The sequence below is a fragment of the Vipera ursinii genome (genome assembly GCF_947247035.1).
Source record: "Vipera ursinii genome assembly, chromosome: 10".
In the NCBI taxonomy this organism is placed as follows: domain Eukaryota; kingdom Metazoa; phylum Chordata; class Lepidosauria; order Squamata; family Viperidae; genus Vipera; species Vipera ursinii.
This window is the reverse complement of record NC_139520.1, coordinates 23049696-23072995: the sequence shown is the minus strand read 5'-3', so window position 1 is coordinate 23072995 and position 23300 is coordinate 23049696. Positions and strand designations below refer to the sequence as shown.

General features: G+C 52.1%; 1 protein-coding gene across 1 annotated transcript in view; it reads right to left on the bottom strand.

Annotated features, from left to right (window-relative positions):
* Nucleotides 1-23300, bottom strand: part of ZFHX3 (zinc finger homeobox 3) — an 86898-nt gene that overhangs the window by 1919 nt on the left and 61679 nt on the right. The window contains 6 exon segments of the mRNA XM_083370208.1: nt 1-1364; nt 2787-8186; nt 8585-8678; nt 12029-12229; nt 12464-12594; nt 13654-13770. Coding sequence (XP_083226334.1) covers nt 1-1364; nt 2787-8186; nt 8585-8678; nt 12029-12229; nt 12464-12594; nt 13654-13770 — 7307 coding nt within the window.

Genomic DNA, 23300 nt, shown 5'->3' with positions numbered 1-23300 from the left:
GCTGGGCTCTACCGGCCTCCCGGCCTCTCGGCCACGGCCCGAGTCAGACTCCTCCGAAGAGAATTTCCTTGGCATCAGAGAGGGCTGGACCCCTGAGGTGCTGCACGAGCTTGAGGTAACTGTTGAAGATGAGGAGAGAGGTGGGGGCTTCCCTGGAGGGGAGGCCGCCGGAGGAGGCCAGGGCTTTTTGGAGGTGTGTGGGGGAGCGGGGGGCGGGGGGCTGTCCTTGGGGCGAGCGGTGGGCTGCGAGGTAGATGCGGTGCTTGGGTCAGGGAGGCAGGCGGAGTGAGGTAATTGACTGGGGTGCTCTTTGGCGTTTCTGGCTGCTGCTCGGGGGACTGTCCGATGTCTGTGGGGGGCAGACTCGAGATGCTGCCGGAGGGCCTCTTCCCCACGCACCGTGCTGTCGCACACCACACACTGGTAGGAGCCGCCCCCGCCAGCAAGCACCTGAAGCGCCATCTCGGGCAGGGTCCCCACGGACTGGCCGAAGCAGCAGAGGGACTTCAGGTGGTCGTCGGCCGCCTTCTGGCTCCCAAATCCAGCCTGGCATTTCCGGCACACCAGTCTGTACTGCACCGGGGGGACAATGAAGGGGTCACAGAGGGAGTCCGGGGCGTTACTGCTTCTGGTGGTAGGCTCTCCTCGGGGAGAGCCCTCGTGAGGCATGTTCTTCTGCTCGTCTGGCTTGGGGGGTTCTTTGGCAGGACCTTTGTCAGGGGAGGGGCCCTCCGTGTGGATGGGGGGCTGGCTGCCTTTGGGCAGGGGCAGCTGCGCTTGCCGTTGCAGTGCCTCCTGGAGGCTCTGCTGATATTGCTGGTAGTGCTGCAACAGGGCGCCCGGGGACAAGCTGAGCAAGGCCTGCGACAGGGCCGGGCCATAAGGGAAGACCCCTTCCATGCTGTACATAGGCTGGAGGTATCCACTCTGCAGGGCTCCTGGGAGCTGAGGGGCGTAGTACGGAGAGAAGCCGGGCACAAAATATGGAAGGAAGGGACTGGTCAGCAAGGCCATGGGGTCCGTGTTGAGAGCTGCCTGCAGAGCCTGCAGCTGGGTGGGCTCCACCGAGTACTCCAGGGCAGGCCCCGTGGCAGGGAGGGCCAGGCTGGGGTTGGGCACCTCCCCTTTGTCCTTCTTGGGCCCCGGCAGGGCCTCCCCCCTGGCCTTGGGGATGCGCTCTTTCCCCTTCTCGCTCTCCTTGTCCTTCCGCAGGGGGAGGGCGGTTGCAGAGCCCACGGATGTTTGTGCTGGCGGGGGGGAGCTGAGGGAGACTGTCTTATTTGGGGATCCTGAGGTGGGAAGGCCAGGCGAGGGAACACTTGTGCCCGGCAGACCCATCAGGCCGGGTTTAGGAGACGTTAAAGCTGTAAGAAAGAAGAGAGACAGGTCAGGGGGTGGGGGGAGAAAAAGCAGGATTTAGGCCTAAATGGTCAGCGTAGCCCTGTTGAAGGAACCCACATCCGGTAACTTTCAAACACAGAATACAGATATTTAACATATTAATGTATGAGGTCACATACGTATGTATCTCATTCACTTGCTTCTTTTTTGTTTGCTTTTGTTTCTTTTTCCAATTTTGTCATTTTAAAATTGTCTTGCTGTTTGTTTATTCAGTAGGCAGCTATTCAAAGGGAAACCCTCCATCTTTGAGGGGGACGGAAGCAATCCTCTCTGGGGCACTGCAAGTCCCACTTGTGGGAGAGTCTGAAAGGCTCCAAGGTTCCTGCCGAGATCAGGAAGGTGAGCCTAAACAAACGGAAATGCAACTCTGACTCAGCCGGGTCAGGAGAGGCACAGATGGGCAACAGCTCCTGAGAGGGATCTTCCCCCATGTGAACCTGCCAGGAAAACCGCACTTTTGTCAGAAAACAAGGGGATAATAAATACCGTAAAGCTCTTATAGAAATTTATATTACTGCTATACTGGAACGCATGGGCGAGATGGCTCAGCGGTTAAAGAAACTGAGCTTGTCGGCTGGAAAACTGACTGCCCGGGTTCGAGATCCGAGTGCCGCACAACAGGGCGAGCTCCCGCTCCTGCCTCAGCTCCTGCCCACCCAGCAGTTCAACAGCAAACGCTAGTAGACAAACAGATAAATAGGCATCACTTTGGTGGGAAGGTAACAGCGTTCCGTGCTCCTTGGTGACTGTACAGTCATGCTGGCCACCTGACCACGGAAATGTGTTTGGACAATGCTGGCTCCCTCAGCTATGAAATAAAAGTTTAGCAGCATCCCCTAGAGTCGGATACGGCTGGGCAGTTGAAACCTTTACCTTTACGCTGGAATACCAAACACTGCCAGAAGATGGGGGAGGAGACACCAGGGAGACAGAAGACACTGAAGAGAGCAGACTGAGCATGAGTGTACAAAAACCTTTCCTCCTCCCAAAACAACCGGGGAGGCAAGTGAGATCAGGTAGCCCTTGATGGATGAAGTGCTGGGCTGAGGGACTGGCAACTTAGCCTCTCCCATACCAGCAGAGGTCATCCTGGCCTAAAGAGTTGTTGGTAGTGGTCCCACCTCACTCCAGAGTCAGAGAGCTGATCCTTTTCCTCTGTCATCAGGTTCTCCTCCTCCCCTCCCCTCTTAGGCTGCAAGAGGTCAATGGCTCTCAAGTCAACGAGGCACCACCACCCCAATCTGAAAAGGAAGTGCCTCTAGCAAAGACTCCTGCCTCAGGTAATCCATCTCATACCTCCCTCAGGAGCAACCTTCATCCACGTTCTCCCCTCCTCCCATTTTGGACAGCCAAACTGGGAAGTTCATGAGACAGATGCGACTCACCTGTATTGGGAGGAGTGAAGCCAGGCAGGGATGGGCTGTTCAAACCTGGCAACAGGACAGGAGGGATGCTTTGAAGGGCTGCTGGGTAGTTGGCAGGAATGTTCAAAGCCTGCAGAGGGGGACTGTCAAACATGCCTTGCTGCTGAGTGGCCAAGCCAAGTACTTCATTGGCCTTCTTGATTCGGTCCAGCTCTTGCTGTGCCATCAACTGGCGGACAGTGGCTGGGTCAAAATACTCCTTCTCTTTGTCCAGCTGGCTCCCAACTGTCTCTTTCACTTTGGAGATGTGCTGCTGAGAGAAGATATGGTCACGAACAGACAGGCGGGCACTGTACTTGATGCCACACAAAGTGCACTCTGCTTTTGGCCCCTCATAGCCAGTTTGATTAATGCCAAAATGCTTGGCCATGTTGAGCTTGGATTTCTTCTCTTTGGCTCGGGCATTCTGGAACCAGACCTGAACAACTCTCTTGGGGAGCCCAATATCATTGCCCAGAACCTCACACTCCAGCATGGTGGGTGTCCTGTAATCGCTAAAGCAGGTCTTCAGAACTTTCAGCTGGAGGTTGGTCATCTGTGTCCGGAAACGCTTCTGTCCTGGCCGATCTCCCCCATCCCCGGATTTGCCTGCTGAGCCACTCGTGCCTGGGCTGGGAGAGCAAGGGTCTGCCAGGCTTGATGTCTCACTGTAATCCACAGTGCCTTCATTGTCGTACTCCCTGCTGTGGAAGCTGGGAGCTGGGCTCACCAGGCCCGAGGAGAGTCTGTCTTCATATTCTGACAAGGCTAACATGGCAGCCTTGGTCAGACCCTCACCTGGTCCTGAGCTCCCTCTGGCTTCTGTGGGAACCCCTGTGGCACTGTCATTATCTGCATTGGCCTCATCACCTGTAGTTGTATCTGTGAGGGCTGTGTTGACGGAAGAGCAGTCATCATTGTCCAGCTTGGCTTGGTCAAAACTCAGGTGGACAGAGGACATTGAGGGGCTCTCAGAGTCTTCCATGCCTTCCACTTTGATGGAGGACGGGCTCAACAGGGTCTGAGGAGACAGCTCTAGAGATTTGCTGCCTGGGGAGAGGGGGATTCCCTGGCTGTCACTGCTACTGCCAGGGGCAGGCAGCTGTGCAAAGCTGGCCCCGTCAAAGAGGTCTCCCTTCCCCATGAGCCCCCCTCCTCCTTCACAATCCAGAAGCATAGCTGACAAGGTCAGGTTGTATCCTGCCCGCTTGGCTTCATGCCAGTGCCGAGATCGGATATGTGCTTCCAGGGCGGTCTTGGCTTTGAAGAGGGCCCGGCAGAAAGGGCATCGCCGGTGGGCTTGAGCAGGCCCCACTGCTCGGAACTGCCCTTTCCTCTCCCGGGCCCGGGTGTTCTGGAACCACACCTGCACCACACGCTTCTTCAAGCCCACCTCGTGCGCAATATGGTCAAGCATCTTCCGTGTGGGGTTGGAGTCCAGGAGGTATTTCTGGTACAGCACTCCCAGCTGCTCAGGGGTGATGGTGGTCCGGAGGCGCTTATCCCGCTGGGGCTCCTCTCCCCCAGTGCTGCTGTCATTCCCAGCAGGGCTGATGCTGGCTTTCTCCTCCGGCTTCCTCTTCAGGGTGCCCATGGCAGCAGTTGGGGTGGAGGGCGAGGTGGCCGAGCTCAGGGGCAGTTGGGGGAGGGGGGTTCCAGAAAGCAGCTGACTAGCCAGCAGCGGGTTACTGGTGTCAAAGAGCATAAAGGGCAGATCAAGCGTCCTGTCCAGGAACTGAGGGTGAAGAAATTGGCCCTGAGTGCTCAGAAAATGCAGCTGCTGATGTTCTTGCCAGTGCTCAAACGAAGGGAAAGCCAGCTTGCACTGCTCACACTGATACGGAACAAGCTGATGGGGCAAGCTGGCCAGCTGCTGGGCACTCGGTGTGGTCAGTGGTTTGAGGGGCAGGTGGGACAGCTGGGAGGGAGGAGGGCTTGGCTGGGGCAAGCCACCCTGCAGAGGGTGGGCCAGCTGCTGCTGGAGGGGCGGGGAGACCTTTGGGTGCACTGAGCTCAGCTTCGACTCTCCTTGGTTCTGTGGTGGTGGCTGCCCATCTTGCTTTGGCTGCCGTTGCTTCTCTGAAGTCAGGCTGTGTTGCATACTTGAAGGCTCCTGGTGCTTTGGTTTCTCATCAGTGGCGTTTGCTTTAGACTGATAGGCAGCAGGGCAATCACTATCTGCCTCAGCAGTACTCTGTGACAGAAAGGCCACACTGGCAGAAGAGGAGGGTGTGCCATAAGCCTGGGAAGGCATCGGGGTGCTGCAGGAGGAGCTGCTGGGGGTCAGGAGCTCCATAGCATCCATGGAGTCTTCATTCTGACTGTCCTCCTGCCCATCTTCGTCTTCATCCTTGTAGCAGAGCTTTTTTTGGTGTTTGATCAGGTCAAAGATGCGCTGGAAGACCAAGCTGCACTTCTTGCACTGGTAGTTCAGGTTGCTCGTTCGGATGTACCGGTCGTTTGTCAGCTCCCGTCGCTCCCCATCTTTGCCTTCCCCTTGATTCTCATAATTCTTTCTGGCTTTCTGGCGAGCGTTCTGAAACCACACCACGATCACCCGAGTTGGGAGACTCAACAGGTTGGAAAGCTGTTCAAATTCATCATCCTTTGGATAAGCGTTGGCATCAAAGAAGTCCTGCAGCACCCGAAGCTGGTAGTCTGTGAAGCGAGTTCGGGAGGATCTCTTGCTTCCCCAGTACTCCTGTTTCTGAGGCTCTGGAGAAGATGGCCGGGAGTCCATTTTCAGGTCATCCAGACTGGTGATTGGAGGGTTGCTGAAGTTGTACGGCGAGTCCTTGTTGCGCTGGCGCTCTTTGAAAAGCGTATTTCGAAACCAATGTTTGATCACCTTCTGTGGCAAGCCAGATTTCTCTGCCATCTCCTTGATCTGCTCCTCACTTGGGGAATTGTTGATGTCAAAATACTGCCTTAAGATCCGGAGCTGGTCATCGGTGATTCGTGTCCGTGGTCTTTTGTTCTGCTGCTGCTGCAAAAGGCCAGGGTTGAGTTGATGCTGGTACAGCTGGGCCAGTTCTCCTGGTAAAGGGTCAACAGGGGCAAGTTGGGGTGGTAACTGGGCCGGCAAGGCTTGTAAAGGCATGCTTGGCATCATGAGTGGTGAGAAGAGAGGTAACTCCATCGGCATAGGGAGCTGCGTGAGGGGCAAGGAAGGCTGGGCGGGTGTGATGGAGGGAGAGGTCATGGGTGGGGCCGAGACCTGCAGGGTGGGTGTGGAAGGTGGCTGAGGAGGGGCAGCAGGCACAGCAGGAGTGGGGACAGGAGGGGGCGGTGGGGCCGGCTCAGGAGTTGGTGGCCGCAATGGGTAGAGCTGGTCATAGTGCTCTCGGTACTGTTGGGCAAATCTTTCCAGTTGCTGGAAGGGGAGGTAGTGCTGGTGGACGTGTTCCTGGTGGGTCTTCAGGATGAGCACATTGGAGAAGAACTTGCAGCAGGACTCACATTCCAGCCTCTCCAGGATGTCGGCCTGCTCGGTTCTCCCGGCCACCTTCTGCTGGTTCTCATTATACTGAATGACCAGCTCAAACCCGAAGTTCTCCAGCAAAGCTTTGGTGGCGTTCCCACGAGCATCCGCAGCAATGCGAGGAGGGAGCCAGAGTGCCTCTCCAGGGCTGCTTCCGGCTGATTCCATGGCCCCTGCTACGTCAGCCTTCTCTTGGGCCTTGCTGGCCTCAGGCGCTTCTTGGCAGCCAGGGCTTCTGCCACCCTTCTCCGCCATCTCCTGCTCCCATTGGGCCTCCTTTTCCTTCCCCACAGACTTGGCCTTCTTGTCCGGGGGCAGGCTTGGTGGGAGGAGCACGCAAGGAGGTTGGGCCAACGGAAGCTGCTGCTGCTGCATCTGCGGGTGTGGAAGCTGGGCTTTCACATCCTCCAGCAGGCCTGGCCCACTCCCCGCCAGCATCAGGGTGCCATTGGCCATTGGCAAGCTCATCTCGGTGTTCAGCTGCAACTCAGCGCTGGGCAGATAGAAGGGGAAAAATAGTTGTTGCTGCTGCTGCTGGAGGAGGGCCTCCGGGGCCATGGGGAAGTGAGGCAAGAGCGCAGGGCTGAAAAGCTGGGACTGCAGAAGTGACGCCTGCTGCTGCAGCTCTTGCTGCAGCTTGGCCTGCACCAAAGAATGTGGCGGTGGGGGCAGTGGCTGGTGGCATGCAAGCGCATCTCCTGGCTTCTTACGATTGGCTTCTTTAGATTCTGAAGGGCTCAAGGGGGCTGTGGACGGGTGGCCAGTACTGATGGGGAGGCTCAGAGGAGGCTGCCCTGTGGTATTACAAGAGGCCTGGTTGAGAAGGGTAGGAGCAGAGCCAGTGCTACCTGTGCTTATGTTGCTCTGGGCAGAGGCGGAGGAGGAGATGAGGCTCGTGGTACCAACACCCAAGGGGCTGAGCATGGAGGAGCCTAGGGAAGCACTGCTGTGGCTACTGCTGCTGACCGCCTCCAGCTTAGCTGCTCGAGCCTTGGTCTGATGTAGCACGGAGCGCATGTGGATTTCCAGTGTGGAGCTTTGGCTGTAGGCCACACTGCAGATGCTGCACTTGAAGGGCTTGTGGTCAGGGCTACTGGTCGCCTCGGACTGACCGGTGGAAGACTCCTGGAGGGCCCTTTTCAGCTTGTGCAGGTGAGAAACTGAATTGTAGTGGACCAGAAGGATGTTCTTCTGTGTGAAGGATTCTTTGCAAACTGTGCACTTATATGGGCGGGCTGGGTCCAGGAATTTTTCTAGGGTGAAGTTTGGGCCCTTCCGGAAGGGCAGAGCTCGTTTGGGTTCTGAGCCAGAATCTTCCTGTAGGGACCCGCAGTCACTTCCTGCAGGGCTCTGCTTGTCTTCCTGGTCACTGCTCTCCTCCTCTTTATCCTCCTCCATCACCATGGTGTGGTCCTCAGCCAATGAGGGGTCACCCATGGCGAAAAATTCTCCATTGACCAGAAGTCCACTGTACAGCTGCTGGATGTCGGCTTCACTCAGATCCAGGTGGTTGGTCTCCAGGTGCTTCTTAAGGGCCTGAAAAGTGCGGAAGCTCCGCTGGCAAAGGCAACACATGGTGGCTGCCCGAATGACATGGTACTGGGAGTGCAGCTGAAGCTTTTCAATAGTTTTGAAGGCCAGGCTGCACTGGTTGCAGCGGTACTTGTAGACATGGCGATCAGAAACAGGAAGCTGTGGCCGCTTGGCGTGCATCTCGCTGAAATGGGTCTGGAGGGCAGAGGAGCTTTTGAAGCCCTGGCCACAGCCCTTCTTCCAGCAAAAGAATCCAGCCTCTTCTTTGACACTAGGCTGCTCTGATTCTGCAGGCTTTACTCCACTGCTGCCATACTCCACGGCCTCTGGCAGCAACTGCAGGCTTTTGCCCCCTTCTTCTGAGCTCTCTGTGGAAGTGGAACCAGAACAAGGACTTGTCAGTGGTGTGGCACAGGATTCCCCTACTTGGGTCCTCTCCTTCTCCTGGCCTAAAGTCTTCCCCTTTGAACCCAATTCTCACTCCCTCACCCTGATTTTATCTAGGTTCTGTATGTATTGCATACGCGTGTACTTCCCTTCCCAATCCCAACCACCTGCCACCTTTGTGAATTTTCCTTCACACCCATTCTGGAATGAGCAAGCCAGAGCTGTGGATGCCAACCACGTTGCCCAAGGCCAGCTCTGAGCTCCCACAGTTCATAGAGGCCAACCCAGGGCCGAGACCATGTCAAGGGCCCTGCCAGCTCCCTCTTAGGGACACTTTGGCAAGAGTTTTCTTTCAGGCCCAGGAAAAAGTGTGACTGACCAGGTTGCTTGAGGGATTCCTCATTCCCATCTCGATCTGCTGCTGCTGCTGAGAGGAACATGTTGCTGGGCATCATCACCTCTGGCGTGGTCACCTGTCAAAGCCCAAAAGAAAACCAGGAGACAGCACTTAAAGCTTTTTCCAAGGCAGGAGGCCTTTCAGCCCCAACAAAGCCCTGGGGTTTTATTCTTCAGCCCCTTCTGTTTTTTAGACAAAATTCAGGTCGATCAAGCATATTCCTTCAATTACATTCAGACGTAAGTAATGGCATCCGCTCAAAGAAAAGCATTGTTATTTCTCCGCTTTGCATGATTCAAACTGAATTTGTAACTGTTTTTGCACAATTCTTGGGTAGCCTGTGAGGAAGTGAGGTTAAGTGGCTGAGAATACAAAAAGCCCTTAACTAAAGCGAGATGTGAAAAAGCACTGCAGTCCTGAACAAAGATGGCTGCACCCTTGTTTTGGGTGTGACTTGATCCCAAAGGAGCTTAACTGAAGAAGCAAAGTGGGATCCAGCTAAAGAAGGCCAGGAATAAGAAGGAAGGCTTCAAATGCACTTTCTGGAGTCAGGAGCAAAAGGAACCATGACACACACACCCCTTTGCCCTCTCCCTTCTCCCCAACACTCAGGCCCCATCCCCAATGAAGACCTTGTTAAGTTAAGGGCCACGTTCCAACCCATTTCCTGGAGCACACTCTGAATGCGCACACACCCACTCAAGGGACCTCCTCCCTCACAGCCACGAGCCCAGACTGTGGCTGGGGAGAAAATGCTCTAAGCTCAGGATCAGAAGATCTTCCTCTGGGATCTCTTAGACTGGAAAAAAGAAAATTCACTTGATGTGTGACGCTCTTGGAAAGCTGGATCTCTGGGTTATCCACTCAGAATGGCTGCCAAAAGCTCCAAAAGAGACCCATATCTTCAAGAACCAAGATTCTGCCGGTGGCCTTACTGTCCCAAGATACGGCAACTTCTTTTGAAGGCAGGAAGAGGAGAAGCCACGGGCCAAGGGGGCTCCAGGCCTCTTGAGGTGCACAGACAGTCCTGCCGTGACAATCAGAAGCAGGAAGTGGGGATGGGGTGAAGAGACTTTTGCTGAGTGTCTCCAGCACTGCGCTGACTACTATGGGTGGCTGAACTGTTCCTGAAGGAGAACCACTGCCCAGGGAACTGACAACCATCTGGAGCTTCCTTTCGGAAACCAAGGAAATAGGCCAGGTGTCCTGAGTGCCTTCCTTTTCTCAGGCCGCCTTGAGAGAGTGCAAGGATGGCTGGCTGGCCCAAGAGTCTCTCCAGCCTTTGGTCCGCCAAGCCCCAGCCCATGGAGAAGGCCTTTCCCAGGAACCCAGAGGCAAGGCTGGCCCCACTGGGATGACCTGAGGAAAGGGACAAAACTCTGGGACTGTTGGGTCCTGCCAGTGATGTTCCCAAACTCTTCCATGCCTTTTCCAGCAGAGTCTGGTCTTTTGCCAGACCGATGTCCAGCAGTGGATCTGTAATTGTTTTCATGCACGTTAATTAGGGAAATGCAGGTGGTTACAAATAACGATGGAAAGAGAGGCCTTTGCAGTTGAAAGACTGAAGTCAGCCAAGTAAGAAAGAGGGAAGATACCAATTCATCCGGCCTCCCCTTGTCTTGCGGTGCCTTTAATCATAATTCCTGATTAGGATTCTGAAAGGCAATAAGCCGGATTCTTTGTCTGCCCCCACTTTCCATCAATTAATTTTCCCTGAAATGTTAACTGGCTCTTTTTTGCAAGGGGCAAAGGCAAAAGAGCCCTCCCTCCCAGGGGCATCTTCATTCCAGGTCCCTCAGATCCCCACCTGGCTCATCGGACCTGGGGTTGCTCAAGATTCTTGAGATCCTCCTTCTCCTCTCCCTCTCTCTCTCTCTCTCTCTCTCTCTCTCTCTCTCTCTCTCTCTCTCTCAGACACACACACACACACTCTCACTTCCACCCCCACAACTAACAGCCCCACCCCAAGGAGCACCCTCCGCCTCCTCTAAAAGGGGGCTCTCAGTTTCCTACCTCCTCTCGAAATATAATTGGCCCCAAATAAATTCTGCAGCCTGGCGGGGGAGGGTTGTTCCTATGGGGAGCCATCCAAAGGAGGCAATTTCCATCACAAAGACACCAGGCAGGGCCAGCCGGCCAGCGGCCAGTAAGGGAAAAAGCTTTATTAGGCACACCATCAAGGTTGCTTCTAATTTGGGCCACCTAATTGGCCAACGTGGCTCCAAATTAATGATGGCTGATTATCTTCATTGCCTTCTTCCAAATGGGGAAGGAGAGCCACAGAGTGGGGAGTGGGGCTGGGAAGTCAGAGGACAGCTGATGGGAGACGCAAACAATGGGAGCAGGGAAGAGGCAGGGAAGAGAAAGGAGAGGGCACCCCCCGCCCCGCAGGGTCTTCTAGCCAAGCCTCCATCTGCTCCCTACACAGTGGAGGAGGGGGGCTACCCAGCTGTAGGAAAGCAGGGCTGGCCTGAGCCAAACAAGGCCAGTCCCCAGTCCTGCAGCCAAACGGGCCCACTGGAGCCTTTGGTCCGCATGACCTGTCAGTATGCTCCCCTCTACCCTCCCACCAGGAATGTCACTACGTCCAACCCCCTCCCCCTGCAGCACAGAGCTGAGGCTGTTTATGGAGAGTTTCATGGGTTAAGGAGGAACCTTGTTTCCAGCAGCCAGGAGGGTGGCCTTCTGCCACAACCTGAAGGGAAAGCCCAAGCTGAGTGGAGGAGATACAGGCCCACTGCAGTCAGCTGCGCCTCCCCCTTCTTGGGCAGCAGCAGCAGCAGCAGCCCAGGCCTCCAAGGTCAGCCCCAGCCCTTCATCCAGTGCCAAATGGCCTTCGCAATCCAGCAGTTGAGATTGCTGGCAGCAGAGGAGGTGTCCTTCCCTAGCAGCATGGGGGAAAGGACATTCTCATGGAAAGGGGCCACCTCACCCAATCTCTCCTTGGGCTCTGTCCTCCACTGCTGGCAAATGCTTCTCACCTCAAGGCGGCTACCCTGGGCACCATTCTCAGCATGAGGGTCCTCTCAGGAAGTGAGGAAGAGAGTCTCCCAAGTCAGGAGTGGCACCCCTTGGAAAGAGCCCCATCAGGGTCAGGGTCCAAGAGGTGACAAGTTAAAGAAGCCCAGGATTTTGCAGATTGTTTGAGCAGGGAGGAGTGAGTCAAAAGAACGCTGCAGAGAAGGTCAGGGACCCTACGTGGCAGACCCTGTGCCTCCATGGCAGCTGGAGGAGGCCTCCCAGTTCCACACCGGGACAAGCTGCAAAAGGCCGGCAGGGTCTTCAGGCCCCTCCAGAGCCCTCAGGCTGCCCTTCCCTCTCCTTTCCTACAGCTCCTCCTTCTCTTGACCCACCAACATGCTTGGCTGGATGCTTTGAATAAGTCCTGCTGTGGAGGGACACAAAAGCCCTCCCCCAGGAACTTACCGTCAAGAGGAGTTTTTCCACACAGTCAGGAGACACACTGTGCAGGTGGGTGAGATGCAGCTGGAGGTGGAGTTTGTTGCTGAGCAGGTCCTGACAGAGGGGGCACCTAAGCATCGGCTGGATGGAGTGCTGGGTCATGGCATGTACCCGCAGCCGGTTGACATCCGGGTTGCTGTACTTACAGTAGAGGCACTGGTACATCTGGAAGCAAAAGAAAGCAGGTGCTCACAGTGGTCAAAAGGTGACCAGGTGGCAGTATGGCGTGCCCCACCAGCCCATCGTCACACCTGGCCAACTTTTCTCAGGACACGCTCTCCCTCTCATGCTCTGCATGCTGGCGCTGGGCTGCCTGGAGACCCAAAGGCAGATCATTCCTGGTTTAATGCAAGAGCAAGGTGAAGTTTCTTAGGTGCCAGTGCCACCCCGGCATCTCACCTGCTCGAGCTTCACCTCATCAGATGGTGTGGGCCATTTGGGGACAGGTGATGCCGGGTGTCTTGAAAATGAAGTGTGCTTCGAGGGAAGTGGGGGGTCTGCTGGCTCCTTCTCAGCCTGGGGATCTTGAGCTGCCAAAGAGAGAAAGACATCACTCCATGAATACAGGATCTGGTGGCCTCAGTGGGTAGGGGGGGAAAGCCTGCAGTGGCCTCAGTCCAGAGCACCCCTCCATCACTGACTTCCTCCCACTTCAGCCTCAGCCAAAGGTCATCCGCAAGGTGACATGATAAGTAGTAGTTGGGATTGAAGCTGCTGCCAGCCTCCCCACTCAGCTGGGCCTGAGGATCCTCTGCCTATGGCCCAAAGCCAGGCCGAGCAGGCCTTTCCCCATTCGGGCTCCCGTAAGTGGTGCTTCTGCACACAGAAGGACTCAGGCTGTGCCCATCCAGTAAACTGGCACAGCCTCACCCACTGGGTGCCCAGGTCACTGGAAGGCTGCCCCCTCCTGCCCGCTTCTCTCAACCACCCATCCTTTGCTGCCTCTGCCATGCTGGTGGTAGGGAGGGGGCTGAAAATTAAAAGGGAGAAAGAGATGGCATTCCTAGACTTTCAGGGCTGCTCTAGGAATTCTTCTCTGTACTGGCAGCAGGAAGTTGGCCAGGAGGGATTTACTTTAGCCCCAAACAATCCTGGGGCTGCATATTTATAAAGCCGCCTCTAAGCCCAATTCAGACCAAGTCATTGTCTCTGTGTCCCAGAGTTGCGTATGTGGAACAAATAGGGCCAGACGTCACAAAGGCTTCTCTGCTGATCTGCAGCCTTCTCCTTTGTGCTTCCCTCATCCCTGTTCAATGCAACAATACCCCCTCTTTGTTCCACACCATTGCTGGCTAGGAGCAGGCAAAACACTCAGGTGTGTGTGAATACAAGGGAGGGATACGTTCTCCCTCAGAAAGAATTCCTTCAGCTTCATACTAGCAGTTTGATAGACAGATAAAGCAGCATTCAAATTCACCTGACACCCCACAGGAATTTGTGCTGCTCTTGGAAACATGAGAGACAAGATGGTGGGAGGGAGGGGGAGGGGGAGGGAGAGAGAGAGAGAGGGAGAACACCCTCTGGGTGCTTGCGAACGTACATGGAGCAGCAGGACCAGCAAAGCAGAGGCCCCTGACCACCCTCCTCACCTGCCCATTTGACCTGGTCCTGGTCAGCAGCTGTGCTCTCCATTTCTTTAGCTGGCTCATCAGGGTGCCTTGCACTAAGAGACTCGCCAGGTCCTTCCACATCTCCAATCAGCTCCTCTGGAGGGGACAAGAGAGGGAGAGCCGCCCTGAGGCCTCCTGCAACAGGTTCAGTCACCACTCCAGCCATGCTCAGAGCCAGAGGAGGTCTTCCAAGAACTCCCAGCCTTTCCCAACTTCTGGGGGGCCAGCGGTCAGCTTCCCATGCTCCCCACGACCACAAGAAATGAAATAGCCTCTTGGGCAGACAGAACCACTGAGGATTAAAATTCAGCCTTCTGCACCTTCTCCTAAAACCCTGATGAGGCACCTGAAGTTCAGCTTCAGCCAACAGACCAACCTACATTTCCTGAAAGGGAAGTGGGAAGAAGCCCCTGCACTAAGAGAGGGAAGTAAAGAAATACAATCCACACAATCAGCAAGAGTCAGTGGGGTGGGTGGAGGAAGGGGGAAGACAGGATTTACTTCTTGGCCACAAAACCATGAAGTCAAAAAAGCTGATAATCTCAACAGGCCTTTCCAGGATATCAAAAGCAAAAGAAGAGGTGAAAGGCCACAAGGTTTGTTGTGATCCCAGACTCTAAAAGGTCCCTTTCTTCAGGACGTTAGAAAGGGAGGTGAGAACCCCAAAACAGAAGGTGAAGTCAGACAGGTAAGAAGGCATACCAGAGTGTGAACCCAGCATGACCAACAAGGCTTCCCCTTTTCCAGGAAGAGAAGGGAGGGGGCAGACCTAGGCCACAAGGAAACGAAGCACAACCATGGCTATGTTCAGGGCAGAAGTGAGCCATCTTGAACCAGTTCAGCCCAAGCGACCCAGTTGGTGAGAAACAAGTACAAGAAGCCCCATGGGAAAGGCTGCAGCTGAAGACTCCAGAAAACGACGACCCCCATCCTGATTCTGCTGCTCTGCAGAAATGGGTCACCCATCGGTAGCCCTGTTGGAAACTGAACCACTCTCATCGCCATGGCAGATTCTACAGCAAGGAATGCAATCCGGGAAGTGCAGCAGCCAACTTCTCTCCCTTCCCTTCCCTGCCCAATAGCCCCCGACCCCACCCTCCATCTTAACAAATGGCAGCCCCAGACCAGCCTTTCCGTCTCTGAGGTTTGAGAGACTCGGCTGGAGGGGACATCACCCCTTCCCTGTGAGCAAAGAGCTGCTAGCCTGGGGCAGAGGAAATCAAGGAGAATTGCCCCAAAGTCGAGGTTTATCCTCAACAAGATGATGATGATGATGATGATGATGATAATAATAATAATAATAATAATAATAATAATAATAATAATAATAATAATAATAATAATAATAATAATAATAATAATAATAATAATTTGGAAGGGACCTTGGAGATCATCTAGTCCAACCCCCTGCTAAGGCAGGAAACCCTATACCATTTCAGACAAATGGCTGTCCAGTCTCTTCTTAAAAACTTCCAGTGTTGGAGCATTCACCACTTCTGGAGGCAGGTTGTTCCACTGGTTAATTGTTCTAACTGTCAGGAAATTTCTCCTTAGTTCTAGGTTGCTTCTCGCTTCTCTCCTTGACTAGTTTCCATCCATTGCTTCTTGTCCTGCTCTCAGGTGCTCTGGAGAACAGCCTGGCTCCCTCTTCTTTGTGGCAGCCCCTGAGATATTGGAACACTGCTATCATGTCACCCCTCACCCTTCTCTTCATTAAACTACACATACCCAATTCCAGCAACCGTTCCCTATATGTTTTAGCCTCCAGTCCCCCAATCATCTTTGTTGTTCTTCTCTGTACTCTTTCTAGAGTCTCGACATCTTTTTTACATCGTGGTGACCAAAACTGGATGCAGTATTCCAGGTGTGGCCTTACCAAGGGATTGTAAAGTGGTATTAGTACTTCACGTGATCTTGATTCTATCCCTCTGTTAATGCAGCCTAGCACTGTGTTGGCTTTTTTGGCAGCTGCAGCACACTGCTGGCTCATATTTAAGTGATTGTCCACTAGGACTCCGAGATCACTCTCACAGTTACTACTATCGAGCAAGGTACCACCTATACTATACCTGTGCATTTGATTTTTTCCTGCCTAAATGCAGAACCTTACTTTTTTTACAATTGAATTTCATTTTGTTAGATAGTGCCCAGTGTTCGAGTCTGTCCAGATTCTCCTGTATCTTAAGCCTATCTTCTGGAGTATTGGCTATTCCTGCCAGCTTGGTGTCATCTGCAAATTTGATGAGTTCCCCATCTATCCCCTCATCCAAATCGTTGATGAAGATGTTGAAGAGCACTGGGCCCAGAACAGAGCCCCGGGGCACCCCACTACACACTTCCTTCCATGTAGATGCAGTTCCATTGAGGACCACACGCTGAGTATGGCCTGTCAGCCAGCTACGAATCCATCTGGTGGTGATGCTATCTAACCCACATTTTTCTATCTTATCAAGTAGTAGGTTGTGATCTACTTTATCAAATGCCTTACTGAAATCCAAGTAAATTATATCTACAGCATTCCTCTGGTCCACTAGTTTTGTCACTTGGTCAAAGAATGCAATAAGGTTTGTCTGGCACGATCTGTTTTTGACAAACCCATGTTGGCTTTTAGTGATAACTTTGTTCGCATCAAGGTGTTCACTGATTTGTTGTTTGATTATCTTTTCCACAATCTTCCCAGGTATTGAGGTCAGGCTGATAGGTCTGTAGTTTCCTGGATCTATTTTTTTTCCCTTTTTTGAAGATGGGAACTACATCAGCTCTCTTCCAGTCCTCTGGTAGTTCCCCAGTGCTCCAGGATCTTTGAAAAATACAGTTCAGTGGTTCTGAGATCACGTCTGCCAGTTCCTTGAGAACCTTGGGGTGTAATCCATCTGGTCCTGGTGATTTGAACTCGTCTAGGCTGGACAGGTGCTAACTTACCATTTTCTTGCCTATCTTAACTTGCGTTTCTATTCTGTTTTTTATGGCACTAAATAAAGCAAAACAGTTCATTAGGATGCTTAAAAACCATAAAACCATGAATGTGAATACCAATTTAAAAATGGGTAGGGGAGGAGTTAATAAACTGGATACTCCTTGTGCATTCTCTTCTCCGTGCCCTTGTTGGACTGGCTGCCCCGTCAGGACTCAGTGGGGGCAGCAGCAAAGCTGAGCACTTCAGGAGAGGAGAAAGGGAAGTCTGTAGATAGCAGGAATTCAGCCATGCAAAAGGTCTGCTTTGGTGGATTCTCCATGTGCCTGCAGAACCACACGGCACCTCAGACACCCACATTCATGACGGCAGAAGCTTTTGTGAACTGCAGAACACAGCAATGCATCTTAAAGAGACAACTGGGGCCAAGAAGTCTTTTTCTAAGCTGGCCATAAACCTCAGTACAGCAGGAGCTCAAGTAAAGGCCATACTGAGGATCTGAAGCTCCATTTTCCCTCCAAAATTAGAATAATAACGAGAAGCAGAGCTTAGAGATTCATTAGGGATTATTAAATTCCACTCAGCCCACTGTATTCCAGGGTGCTGCTCTCAGGGCCTCAACAAATATGGGGAAATTAGCATCAGAGCATCAGTAGAGCCGCTCTTTGCTTTCAGGCTGGCTGCCTGAGGAATTTCACTGCGAGTGAATTATTGGAGACAGTCTCAAGGAAGAGCACCTCCAGGCCCTAAACTGAAGCGCAGTTGGACTCATATTTCCATGCAGGAAAACTTGCTCTACATCTCCTGCCCTTCCTCCTGGCAGACATCCAGATTTTAGGCAGCAAAGCCAATTCTCACTCACTCCCACTCAGTCTCTCTCTCTCTGGGATTCATGCCTCATAAATGTTTGCTTAACAAAATGACAGTCCTTACCAACATGGTCAGGCTGATGTGGCTATGGGAAGCGAGGGGGAGGGTTAAAGCAGGAAGAGGAAAGTGGAGGGCTGCGCTGGCTCTCCACACCCCCTGCATCCCATTCCAGGAGATTCAACAGCCGAGAAACATGAGCTGTCACAAACCACAATCAAATTGGGTCTGAAATATTTAGCAGTGGCTTGGAAAATGCAATGGTGCAACTCTGACAGGCGAGATGGGTACAGACACCATTTTCCATTATAATGGAAATATCCCGCCTGTTCTGAATATGTATAACCCAGAAAAATGTATTGATTTTTCTTTCAGCATTAAAAAAAAATTGAAATACCCCTCAGCTGTCAAAGGCCTTTTGTTAAAAGCTCATCTTCCTGGAATGAGGTTTACCAGAAACAAGTTTTAATTGTGCACAGACTGCTTCTTCGAAACACAGAGCCTTCTCCCATCCCATCTCACCAGAAACAACCCTCCCTCCATCCCTCCCTCGGCCAGGGGAAGGGGCAGATCCAGCGCAGGGTGGCTGGGAGCTGGCTGGCCGAGCTCAGGAGACTCAGATCCAAACCTTCACCAATCCTCTTGGCCACCTTGAAGGGCAGGGCAGGGCAGGGCAAGCGCTGCGATGGCCACCCTTTCCCATCGACATTCAGAAGGTGTGGAGAAAAAAAACACAAGGAAAGGGAGACTGGCATGATCAAGCTTCCCCCTTTTCTCCCAAGATGCCAGGAGCTTCTCTGCAAGGATCTAAGAAAGGCCATCAGTTCCCTGGTAAGCATAGGAATCCTTGGTGACTGCACCGTGCAGGAGGAGGAGCCTTCTCCCCCCTCCCCCCTTCTCTTTTAGAGATGTGATATTTTGCAGAGGAGCCCCATCCTCCCCCGGGGCCTCAGGCAAGAGATTATTTCTACCTCTCTCCTCTTCTTCCGCCTCCTCTCCAAACTGGCTGGACTCCTGTACGTGGCATCTGCGTCTACAGCAGCCTGCGGCTTTGTTTTCTTCCACCCATCTTCCCCTCCTCTCCCTCACTTCCCTGGGTTCTTCATGTCAGGCTCTAGTATCAGGGGAGGAAGAACAATGCCCTGACCCACCATTTTGCCTCACTACCCTTTAAGATACCATCAAAGCCCCTTCTGATAATCAGCCCACAGAAACCTTTCAACCTGAACCAAGCATCCCCTAACAGAGACACACATCCCCCCCAATGCTTTCCTGGAAGGCTTCAAAAGCCCAACAAGGCTGGATACCAAAGAACAAGCTACTCTCCAAGAGGGAGGGTATCACTAAGAAGGCCCCACCACGGGGCCCATAGAGATGGCATTAGCAAACTCTCCCAGCTCTTGCTGGTCAAGCAGACCCAGCCTGGAGCAAGCGCTCTGGAAGACCCAGGGCCATGGAGGCTGCAAAGGAGACAGTCGGCACCTTGATTTGCCTCCGGTGCTGATCCTATTACAGGAGTGAACCTACAGGATCCTAGGATCCAAACAAGCTAGGCTGACTCCTGTACCATCAACTGAAGCTTCCAGATAACACTTCAAAGTCAGTCCCATAAACATATATTGCAATGTCCAGCCACAAGGTGACCAGTGCATCAACAACAGCAAGCAGTTTCACTTGCCCAAAAGACCACAACTGGCCTGGCCAAGGTCTCCACTTGCTGTGGAGTCATGAAACTAGGAAGATCCAAACTTCAAGCCAGCAGTATCCAAGGGAGCATGAAAACAGGCCATCTTTGAATTCATCTGGATTCAAATGCATTAACTATTTAGGCACTAGGATATTAGCAGTTGTTAAAATGATCTCATTCTCCACCTGGAATTTGCCTTTTTCACACTAGCTGTTCTCCAAGTTGGCATAGAACACGGGTGGCAAACTGTCCACATCACCTCCCTCCCTCCCTCCCTCTCCCTCTTATATAGGGAAGAGAGGTTCTTCCCTTGCTTTCTCCACATCCCGCAGGCAGGATTTTCACTCTGATGGGCTGTGGCTTCCCCGCAGGCAGGATTTTCACTCTGATGGGCTGTTGCTTCCTTTCTTTAGCCCTTTCTCTACTGACCAGCGGCTTTTAGGCTTCCCAAGAAACCCTATGGGAAAGAAAATCCTGCTTCCCTGAAGCCAGAAGGGTTGTGCTCCCCTTGCTTCCGTTTGGGACAGGTTCCTGCAGCACATTTCAAATGCAGTGACAATGGTAATTTTCTTAAGAAAAAGAAATGTACTCACACCTACACCAAAGCAAGCCACACCCCTATTTTTTTCTTTTCAGCTAAAACATTCCGAAGTCCCTGGGTGACTTTGGTGAGGACTGCCAGCCGCTGCAGCTCAGCAGCCTGGTTTAGTCTTGCTCTAACCCAGCTCTTCTAAAGCACACCAGGCTGTGTGAAGGCCACCAAGGGCTCCTCTCCCTGGAATGCTGTGCGTGCAATAAGGCTCCAGAAGAACCTGCGGTTCTCTTGCTGACCTGTTCTAGCAGCCCCATTACTAAAAGGAAGCAATCAGAGGCACAAAGGTGAGGCTGCTGATGGGTACACTGGGACAAAGCTTGAGCCACACAACATTTTATCCCATCCACCATATCCACTGTTCCTCACGCCAGGGTGGTTCTCCGCTCCTGGGCATACATATTTTCCAGAGTGCAGAGTGAGATGACGGAAGGCATTTCCATCACAGCCTGTAGAGAGTCCTATTGATCTAACACACACACAGTGTCTTCAAAATTGTTTATAGTCAATATGCAAATCACTCCTACCATCGATCTAATATTAATTTTCAATTAGGGAACCCACAAGGGGTCTCCCAAGGTCAATACCTAGCAGTGAAAAGGAAGTGCCAGAGTAAAATATCTGAGTTGGTACTCGGAGGCCCTTCGACAGCTTCCAGCATGCTCTCTTTTGCGGTCTCCACTTCCTCCTGGACAGATCTCTAGAAGCAGCCATCCTCCCTCACCTCTAGTGGATTGTTCTTTGGCAACTTCATTCTCTTATTTCTGACAAACGCAAATGGCTCTGCTCACACTTGTCCATTCTCAGAGCGGTGTTTTATTTGCTATATCTGGACTTGAAGATTGGAAGGTTTTCTATCTATCGTGATCCATTGGCCCCATGGAAACTATCAGCTTATGATATCAAATTCCCCTTAAGCAGGAAGTTTGGTAGCTTAAGGGTGACACCCACCCCTCATTCATAGGCTTACTTTTTATCTACAGCCGTGTGGGGAAACCCAGTGGTGGGAAGTGGTAAACTGCCCTCATGGCAGTGCCCTCCTTGGTCCAAAGGAAAGCATAAATCAATGTGTGATAATGACCCCTTCTGAATAAATGGCTTAAACAGCTCAGACACCTTACACTGGAACATAGCGTAAAGCACTAAAGCTTCAATATAAGCTGGTTTCCTAGTGTCTTCTCAAGTTACACAACTATATTTGTACTGTTATAAAATTAATTAGAACAAGCTTTACCACACCACAGTGTAGCTGGATAATAATATAAGATAGTGGTTCTCAACCTGTGGTCCTCAGATGCTGGGGACCCGCAATGTCGTCACAAGGGGTTCACAAAGGCTTGAAGAAATGTTGTGATTTAAATCTTGAGTTAAGTCTTGGGGGTCTGTGGCCACAAAAGGTATTTAAAGGAAGGTTTCCATGGTGAAGAAAAGGTTGAGAACACCTGTAATAAGAGGCTCAAAGACACAAATGAGGAAACAGCCATGAATTGGCCTTCCTCTTCCTTGCACGAACCCACTGAGATTCTTTGGTAGAATGACCGGTGTATATTAGGGTGCTCAAGACAGGCCACTTCCCAAATGTTATAAAGGCAAAATATTTTCCCTTTCAATAAATCTGGTTAAAGGTGACTCTGAAAAACTTATTTTTTGGTTCCAATAGAAGAAAAAGTTTATAATCCAAAGTCGAATTATGGAATCCTTGATGCGCTCTGAGCTGGGTTGTTTGCTTTCAGACATTTCAATACCTGATTAGGTAACATCATCAGTGCACTGGGAATGTTACCCAGTCAGGCAATGAATCATCTACAAGAAAACAGCCAAGTTCAGAAAGCATCAAGGACTCCACAGTTCTTTTTGATTTTAAGGGGCTGCCAAGAGCTTGACATGAGGGTACAAAAGGTGGAGTGCGAATGGTCTTAAGGGTATTAGATATGTTAGCATAACCTGGAAAACGGGTGGGGTTTAAGGAGACTGCATATACCATATGCTGGGAAAGCCTGGGCTCCCTCCGCTTCTTGTTGTGTTTGGCCAACCTGATCCTGAGGAAGATTCCACTAACCCTGAAAAGGCAGGAGGAGCAATTCAAATCAACTTTTGCCCAGCACTGTTGGGCCTTCTGCTGTAGCCACCCTCCCTGGGTGGGCAGAGGGGCCGTCTCTTACAACTTGCCAGTCCTTGCTCCTACAACTGATGTGGGTGTACAACAAGAGCCCTAAGCAGCTGACACTAACCTTTGCCACGGGCCACCGCCTAATTGGTTCAGTTAATTAGTCTACGAATAGTGTTAATTACCATGTTTTCCATTAATGGATGAACTCTTTATTAGTTTCATTGATTAGCAGGACTTGTTAGGTAGCTTAACCAATGGCAGATGTAACAAGTTCTTTTATTGGCATATCAATTAGCATAATCAATTCCTGGCCACCAGCTGCCATTCGCTCTCCTGCTTGTTAGGAGTTGAAGCCAGAGCCAAGCAATGTTTTTCCAAAGGAGCCTCATTCCGATATGCCTGACACAAATCCCTAGGTCAGCCTCCTTTCTCTCTGCAGAACAAGGGGTCTTTTTGCACGAAAGGGTGAGAGGAAGCAACCCACTGCATCCTGTCTGGCTAAGGGGTCGGATTTCCTTCCTGCTGCTCAGGAAGCCCTGAAACGCCACCCTTGCTGGTTCCTGGTTTTGTAGGCTCACTGCCTGCTTCCCCACAAAACCCCAGGGCTGGGAGTCAGATGGGCCAGGCAGAGAGAAAAGAACCAGAGGCCTTACAGGCAAACAGGGTCAGGGAAGGCCGGCAGTCATCCTGCTCTAAGCTCACACTCAGTTCTCCAGTAGGGCGGGAGTCCTGAAATACCCAGCGAGGCAGCAATATCTGACTGCAGACAATTCATGAAACAGGGGAGACTCTAATCCCCGTAATATCCCAAAAGCGGTTTCTAAGTGAATTATCCCGATTCCATCATCATGCCACCTCTAGTGAGCCTTCTCTCTGCCCAGAGCCTGTGACTGAAGAAGCTTCCTTTGGAGCACAGTAATTACCGCTTTCCCTTTCAAACTTCTAACTGGAGATCAATGCTGCATTTTAAGACTCATTGATTTACAATTAGCCCAGCTTTCCTACTAAAGTGTTTTCAAGCAGAGTTTACTTCTATTTTATTCTGAAATTTCTGAGGTCTGGTTCTTGGATTTCACATTCTCTTGAGATGCATGCTGGAAACTCAGAAAGAAAGAAAGACATCTAAGTTAGGGAAAGGAGACAAGGCAGGTTGGCCACACTAAGGGCTAGTGGAGAAAAAGAGACCCAACCGAGGAGAAGCCAGGAGGCGCATCCCTGGCCAAACCAAGAGGCCCACCTAATTGAGGAACTCCCAACTCTTCCCTCCTCCACCCAGCTAGCTGCTAGGAGAGGCTGCCTGCCTTTTGCAAAGCACAGCAGCAGTTAAAAATAGCAGAGGTTTGACTGTGAGCAGCCAGCAGCCCCTGCATGTGTACAAGCCTACCAAGGGAACAGAAGTCAGCAGAGCAATTAAGCATTTGATGCCCATGGCTTCCAGCAATTTCTTCTCTGGCAC